General features: G+C 45.2%; 1 protein-coding gene across 1 annotated transcript in view; it reads right to left on the bottom strand.

Annotated features, from left to right (window-relative positions):
- The window catches only part of gfra2a (GDNF family receptor alpha 2a), an 85,516-nt gene that overhangs the window by 44,012 nt on the left and 33,202 nt on the right, over positions 1-8,302 (bottom strand). The window contains exon 3 of the mRNA XM_072682575.1: positions 7,635-7,721. Within this exon, the coding sequence (XP_072538676.1) occupies positions 7,635-7,721 (87 nt within the window). The remainder of the gene's footprint in view (positions 1-7,634; positions 7,722-8,302) is intronic.

The raw sequence follows: 8,302 nt of genomic DNA, 5'->3' as shown, positions 1-8,302 counted from the left end.
GCTCCGAACAGCTACAGCACCGCCATGAATTTCAAACACACTCTTACAGTAAGAGAGAGCGCGGTAAAGGGGGCGGGGCTGGAACTCGGGGTTCTGTCTGTAGAGCATTACCCTCCGAAATCAACAGTGGGTAATAATAATAATAATAATAATGTTGCCAAAAAACTGTGGAAGTCGATGTAAAAACTCATGTTGGAGCATTTCTATTGGTCCATTCAAATATTGATACATCATAAAGCACATTATAAAAACAATGCCAGACTAAAAATATATAATATAATATAATATAATATAATATAATATAATATAATATAGGAAATGCAGTTTAGTGGCTGTTTAATTTCATTTAATCCCATTATGTATTTACAGCATTTACATTCACTGTGCCTTTAAGGCTAATATATATGTAAATGAGCTCTGTTCTAATTAGCTATACATTTTAAATTGTGGTCGACTGTAAGGAATTGGTTTTGGCTGTTGGGTGCAGTTTAGTTTCAGAAAATGATTACTGGAGTACTGTATGGATTTGAGTACTGTATGGATTTGAGTACTGTATAGATTTGAGGACTATATGGATTTGAGCACTGTGTGGATTTGAGGACTGTACAGATTTGAGCACTGTGTGGATTTGAGGACTGTACAGATTTGAGGACTGTATGGATTTGAGGACTGTATGGATTTGAGTACTGTGTGGATTTGAGGACTGTATGGATTTGAGGACTGTACAGATTTGAGGACTGTATAGATTTGAGGACTGTATGGATTTGAGTACTGTATGGATTTGAGTACTGTGTGGATTTGAGGACTGTATGGATTTGAGCACTGTATGGATTTGAGTACTGTACGGATTTGAGCACTGTATGTATTTGAGCACTGTGTGGATTTGAGTACTGTATGGATTTGAGTACTGTGTGGATTTGAGGACTGTATGGATTTGAGCACTGTATGGATTTGAGTACTGTACGGATTTGAGCACTGTATGTATTTGAGCACTGTGTGGATTTGAGTACTGTATGGATTTGAGCACTGTATGGATTTGAGTACTGTACGGATTTGAGCACTGTATGTATTTGAGCACTGTGTGGATTTGAGGAGTGTATGGATTTGAGCACTGTGTGGATTTGAGTACTGTGTGGATTTGAGGACTGTATGGATTTGAGCACTGTGTGGATTTGAGGAGTGTATGGATTTGAGCACTGTGTGGATTTGAGCACTGTAAATTTGAGGACTGAACAGGATTTGAGTTCTGTATGGATTTGAGGACTGTATTGATTTGAGGACTGTAGATTTGAGGACTGTATGGATTTGAGGACTGTACAGATTTGAGGACTGTAGATTTGAGGACTGTACAGATTTGAGTTCTGTATGGATTTGAGGACTGTAGATTTGAGGACTGTACAGATTTGAGCACTATAGATTTGAGGACTGTACAGATTTGAGGACTGTAGATTTGAGGACTGTACAGATTTGAGGACTGTAGATTTGAGGACTGTACAGATTTGAGCACTATAGATTTGAGGACTGTACAGATTTGAGGACTGTAGATTTGAGGACTGTACAGATTTGAGCACTATAGATTTGAGGACTGTAGATTTGAGGACTGTACAGATTTGAGCACTATAGATTTGAGGACTGTATGGATTTGAGGACTGTATGGATTTGAGCACTGTATGGATTTGAGGACTGTATGGATTTGAGGACTGTACGGATTTGAGGACTGTATGGATTTGAGTTCTGTATAGATTTGAGCACTGTACGGATTTGGGGGAGTGACCAATGTGTTTGTAAAGTGCTCCAGTCTGAACACATTGCTTAGGAATTAGGTGATTCTTCCTGAGATCCGGCTCCTTCAAGACTAAACTCACCATGCTTTCGTTATCTCTAGCTATAGCCGGCCATCTGCTGCTTCCTCTCCCTCTGCCTTCATACAGCTCTGCTATCACTCACATCGACCACTTCAAGACCGTTTTTAAGACGCCCTCGTGGACTAAGCCTCATCATTTCCCCTCGGGCGAATCCCAGATGCCACCTTAAGAGCCGCTCAGTTACTGTAATAGCTCAAGTGAAGTTTATTAGATGGGTCTTCAGAGGCTCGTAGCCTACAGACTACAGAAACAGGGATGGGTTGCTGATGGGGCCAGTGGGGCCAATGCCCACAGGCTGCTGACCTCCCAGGGACCTCGAGGGGGCTTCTGACCGTAAGGCCAAGGCATCTGAACACAGTGCACTGGTGATGCAAAGCATTAGATGAACAAAGAGCCCTTCAGCAGACCAGTGCTGCACTGGGCGCCGTGCCCATATCAGAAACCCCAGACCTTACCTCCTTTTCTAAATGGCAGAAAAGAATGGGGGTTCCTAATAAACTGACCGTAGTGTGGAAGCAAAAGGTAACTGTTTCAGCGGCCAGCAAGGAAGCACTAATGTAAGGGTGTCTAATTAAGTGCCCAGTGAATAAAGGCAAGGCAGGTGTTTCTAATAAAGTGGCCAATGATGAAACATTAATGCAATGTTTCTAATAAATTGGCCAGTGAAGAAGCACTAAGGTAGGTGTTTCTAATAAAGTGGCCAGTGAAGAAGCACTAAGGTAGGCGTTTCTAATAAAGTGGCCAGTGAAGAAGCACTAAGGTAGGTGTTTCTAATAAAGTGGCCAGTAAAGAAGCACTAAGGTAGGTGTTTCTAATAAAGTGGCCAGAAAAGAAGCACTAAGGTAGGTGTTTCTAATAAATTGGCCAGTGAAGAAGCACTAAGGTAGGCGTTTCTAATAAAGTGGCCAGAAAAGAAGCACTAAGGTAGGCATTTCTAATAAAGTGGCCAGTAATGAAGCATTAAGGTAGGTGTTTCTAATAAAGTGAATTCGGTATTATTTGCTTTACACTCTTAAGATCCTTTCTGGCTCACATTCATGATGAGTGGGAGTGAAAAGGGGGTGATGAAGGAAGAGGGGGGACCCTCGTGAATTCTTGCGTGTGAATCATTCAATTTCTGACATTCTGAGCCGCAGAGCCGCTACTTAATTTTCCGGGAGAAGAGCTGAGGATGATTCACTGTTGTTAAAGGCGATTTTTCTTGTGCTGTACCTTCACTCGGTGTGTGTGTGTGTGTGTGTGTGTGTGAGAGAGAGAGAGAGAGCGAGTGCGTGTGTATGAGAACAGCAGGTGCCATATGTGACCAGCATAGTTCATGCACTTTCTCTTTTTTTTAACCTTCATTTCCAGCCCGTCCCGTTTGAACAGCACTTCAGCATCAGCCGTAGCGAACTCGGGCCGGCTCTTTGCGGGTTATTATTCACCCTGTCAGTCCGAATACTGTTTTTACTCACACTAGAGACATCAGTAAGTTCGGCTAGTGGACATCTGGAGTTCAACCATCCATCTCCTTCAAACTACTGCCAAAAAGCTACCAGCTTTATTCTCTGAACCCCAGAGACGTCCCACCATGCGCTACATCTGTTTCAGTACAGCTCAGCTTTCTTCTGAGCACTGCATATATTCAGGCTGTGGGTCCACCTACCAGTTATGAGTGTGTGTGTGTGTGTTTTGTACTGCATGTCCAAAAGTATCCGGACAGCCCTTCTTAGCCTTTTGGGGTCGATTTTTGCATATGTTTCTAAATTCACCTTAAAGCATGTGCATATTAGACGCATTCAGAACATGAAGTGTTTCTAATAAAGTGGCCAGTGAAGAAGCACTAAGGCAGGTGTTTCTAATAAAGTGGCCAGTGAAGACGCATTAAGGCAGGTGTTTCTAATAAAGTGGCCAGTGAAGAAGCACTAAGGCAGGTGTTTCTGATAAAGTGGCCAGTGAAGAAGCATTAAGGTAGGCGTTTCTAATAAAGTGGCCAGTGAAGAAGCACTAAGGTAGGCGTTTCTAATAAAGTGGCCAGTAAAGAAGCATTAAGGTAGGTGTTTCTAATAAAGTGGCATAAGTAATGAGAGAGTGATGCAGTGATGTCTTCTCTGTGGGCGGGATTTGCAGTCAGCCTTTCTCTTTCAGTGTCCACTTCAGTTTATAATACAGATCAGCCAAAACATTAATACCACCTGCCTAATATTGAGTAGGTCCCCTTGCTCTGCCACAACAGGTCTGACCAATCCTTTAAGTCCAGTAAGGTGGGACCTCCTTGAGCATCAGTGAGCCTAGGGCACCTATGACTCCACTGACCACTGCATACTGGTAATACCTCCCAAGACCTGCCTCGACATGTTAAATGAAGTTTCCCGGGTTTTGGAAGTACGGAGGAGTTGCAAACCTCAGTCAAATCCAGACGATGAGCCAAAGGAGTCCGCAGAGTCACTGTGCAGTGTAGCGTACAGCGTTAGTCCACCTCCTCATATTAAACTAGTCTGGGCTTAGGGGCCTTCAATCGTGGGAAAACCCGTACTGGGAGACACAGAGTGGACACTGGAGTGGATCTGTGCTTCATCACTCTCTGCTAAATGAGGAGATGGATAATGAACATATGAACAAAACTGCTTGTGGTCTTTTTTTGTCCTTTCTTACTGACAGCTTCATACTGCCAGTGTTCTTCTTCTTCTTCCTCTGAGCCACAATGATTCACTGTGGAAAATAAAACTAGTGCAAGAAGAAAAAGTCAAAGAGTGAAATAAAAAAAAACCCACAGAAACTCGTGTTAATGGACTCTTTATGAGCGTCTGAAATGAACCGTGAAAGGAGCCTTATGTCACGCCATAAAAGTGGTGTCATCTTCTGGGCGGACGCATATTTCCCCGTCTGGTCGGGGCGTTTTCGCTGCCCCAGTTCTGCTTTTAACACTCCGTCTTTTCACGGCTCGGAGCGACGCGAGCGCCGCCTCATGAATACGGCCGTCCGTGATGGATGTGCTGGGTGTTATATTTAAGCCTGGTAGATCCTGCTTTGGGACGGCAATTAAAGCGCTCCGCTCCGGACTGGCATATGCGGGCCTGCTCCACTTCCAGAGCAAGGCTGAGGAAGCTAGCGGCGCTAACCTCAAAATGTCAGCGCTAATGCTATGCTAGCAGTGCAGTCCTTTCAGTGTCAGGAGTAAATGACCACACATGTCTGGCCTGCACTAATGAACCCCTCTGCCCTGTCAAATCGAGCGCAGTCGTCTCGCGCCGGCGGCAGATGTGGGGAATCATGTGGCGGTGGCTACGAGAAGCTAGCAAAAGATGAAGGGACGAAGCAGAGCTGAGGACCTAGCACCCGTTAATAGCACGGATCCTCCCTGTGTCTCCAAATGTGGGCCATTCATCAAGACAAGTTTGGTGTCGGAGAGTTGTGCCTTTAGTTTTTAGCACTGGAGCTATGTAGGCATATATATATATATATATATATATACAATATATGGACAAAAGTATTGGGACACCTCACGTTTGCTCATTGTGTCTGAAATCAAGTGTATTAAAAAAAAGAGCTGATCCAGCTTTTGTTGGAGTAACTGTCTCTACTGTCCAGAGAAGAAGACTTTCTTAAGAACTTACAAGAATTTGCTGTGAGAGTTTGATTGCATTCAGCAACAAGAGCATTAGTGAGGTCAGGATGTCGGATTGATGATCACCAGCCCACCTCATCATCTCCAACTCACCCATCCAAAAGTACTGGATGGAGCTCCACCACCATCATTCCAGAGAACACAGTTCTTCCACTGCTCCACAGCTCCTCCATGCTGGGGGGCTTTATACCCCTCTACTGTCCCACGCCTGGCATTACTGGGCAGCATGGTGCCGATAGGTTCCTGATGATCTGCTCCAGAGAGTCCTATTCTATTGGCAGTTCTTCTCTACAGGGACTAGACAAGCTGACAAGATATATGTCAGCAATGATTGCATTCATTAGAAGGGGTGTCCACAAACTTTTGGACATATAATGTACATTAGCTTGGTAGCTCCAGTGCCAAAACGGCTGATCCACTGCGCTTTGGGCTAAGGGGAGGGGGGGTGGAGGGGGGTTCTCAGACATGGTTCTTGTGCTCATTACATGATTTCACATCACCAGTCTCCGTTTTTGACCAGCTGAGCAGAAAGGCCTGCCTAAACTCCCCTTTGGGTATTTACCTCCCGATCCCTCCTTAGTCCCGCATTTTCAACTCAGCAGTTATTTGGGATAAAAACATCCCGAAACGAAACTCTCAACAAGCAGCTCCCACTCAAAGACGACCCTCAGAGACACACACACACACACACACACACACACAAAAAAACTGCTGTTATGCAACACAATCAGCAGGATGTGAGGATCTGGCAACCCTGTGACACCCGCCTCGCTCTCCGCTGCACGTTAAGCTTTGTCATTCCGAGGGTGTTCTGTCAGCGCTGAATAAAAATGAAGGCTGTGTGTTTTCTGCGCTGTCTGCGGCTCCGGCGGTGTGGGGGAGTCGATCATTTTGCTAAACCCGGCCTTCTGTAATGATCTCGCTCAGTGAATTAAGCGCCAACCTTACCTGATGCTGCTGCTACAAAAAGCCTCCGATGTTTAGATTCCAGCCGAATAAACCAGCCATTCCTTCACGCTGTGCTCACAAACCACCTAAAAGCCACATCTCATCCCACACACTGGCTTCACTGCTTCACATACAAACAATAACACACACTGACTGGCTACTTTACGGGCTCCACTAGTGTCCATCAGTGTCCAGCTCGACCTGTGGTCCATCCACCCCTCCTACTGCATTCAACACTGGTCAGCAACTGATTAGTCAAATGTTTAAATAAACACACTCATTTGGGCGGAGTGGGGTTTGGTGTGAAACGCTCGGTTCTAGATATCCTCCCCCAATTAGAGCTGGAGTTCTACAGTGAAGGTTCTAGATAAGCTCCCCCAGTCAGAGCTGGAGTTCTACAGTGGAGGTTCTAGATAAGCTCCCCCAGTCAGAGCTGGAGTTCTACAGTGAAGGTTCTAGATAAGCTCCCCCAGTCAGAGCTGAAGGTCTACAGTGGAGGTTCTAGATAAGCTCCCCCAGTCAGAGCTGTGGTTCTACAGTGGAGGTGAAGGGAAGCAGACGTCTGAAGCTCTACTAAAAGCTCCTCACAGAAAGTTCTTCACCTAATGGTGATGAAGACGCTGCCTGATGCCTGAGACACGGTTCTACCAGAGTTCTGAGAAGAGCTCGGCTCTAGAACCTGCTTTTAAAATCAGATCATTAAAATGGTGGAGGGATACATGCTGCAGGGTGTAGTGCGGCTACAGAAAGTAGTCCCTAAAGAGAACTGCATTAGTTCAGATTCTCCACTATTTTACCTTCATCATCATCATCATCATCCTCATCATCCTCCATATAAAACTCAGAAGACTCGTGTAGCTGCACTGGTGGGTTTGGATAGGAGATAAATTAGGGCTGTATCTGTGTTGTTGTAGTCATGGCGACCGACGCCAGGTACCATTCATCACCGCTGTAAAGAGTGCACCATGTGCCTCAACAAATGAGCTATGGTCTCTGACTGTAGACTAGTAAGGTGGAGCTACAAGGAAAGGGTTTCTGATAAAGTGGCCGGGGAGTGTATCATTAGCTTTCTGTTACCTGCCTGAAGCCAGACTGAACACAACTTCTCTCTGTGGTCTTGGCAAAATATTAGCACGTCATAGATTCTCGAACAGCTCTGAAACCCCAAATTCAGACTGAATAATAATATAATAATAACCCATAAAACTGTTTACCAGAAGTGATGGAGGCCAGACGGAAGGCATCAGAGTGACGGACAGGGGGCAGAGGCTCGTAGGGAGTAGCTTCGTAGAAATCTTCACCTGAAAAACACAGACAAAAAAAATAAATAAATAGTGAGCATGTGGATCATATGAACATTATAGAGCATTATAGAGCGCCCCCTACGCTTCCTGTAGTGCATTACAGTCTGTCAGAATGAGCGTGTGGATCATATGAACATTATAGAGCATTATAGAGCGCCCCCTACGCTTCCTGTAGTGTATTACAGTCTGTCAGAATGAGCGTGTGGATCATATGAACATTATAGAGAATTATGGCAACCCTAGGTGACATCCATGTGTGTGTAATCAGTGTGTGTGTGTGTGTGTATACACAGTGTGTGTGTGTATGTGTGTGTGTGCCTTTGCTGCTCTCTAAGTCTCTCTGTCAGCCCACATCAGGAGGTGCGGAGCTCTGTCTCCAGTTATCAGGGGAGACGGGGTTCTCCCCCACCTCAGTGATGGGATGAAATGTGGCATATGTGAGTGCATGTCTCCTCTCTTTCTCACACAGACACACACACACACACACACACACACACACGCACACACACACACTGTCACTGCTATATGTGCATAAGCAGCCTGCCACCACTCCGCCACAGGAAATCCAGCCGGCACTC

The sequence above is a fragment of the Salminus brasiliensis genome, chromosome 6 (assembly GCF_030463535.1).
Source record: "Salminus brasiliensis chromosome 6, fSalBra1.hap2, whole genome shotgun sequence".
Taxonomy (NCBI): Eukaryota; Metazoa; Chordata; class Actinopteri; order Characiformes; family Bryconidae; genus Salminus; species Salminus brasiliensis.
The sequence above is the reverse complement of the archived record's forward strand: the minus strand, read 5'-3'. Positions and strand labels throughout refer to the sequence as shown.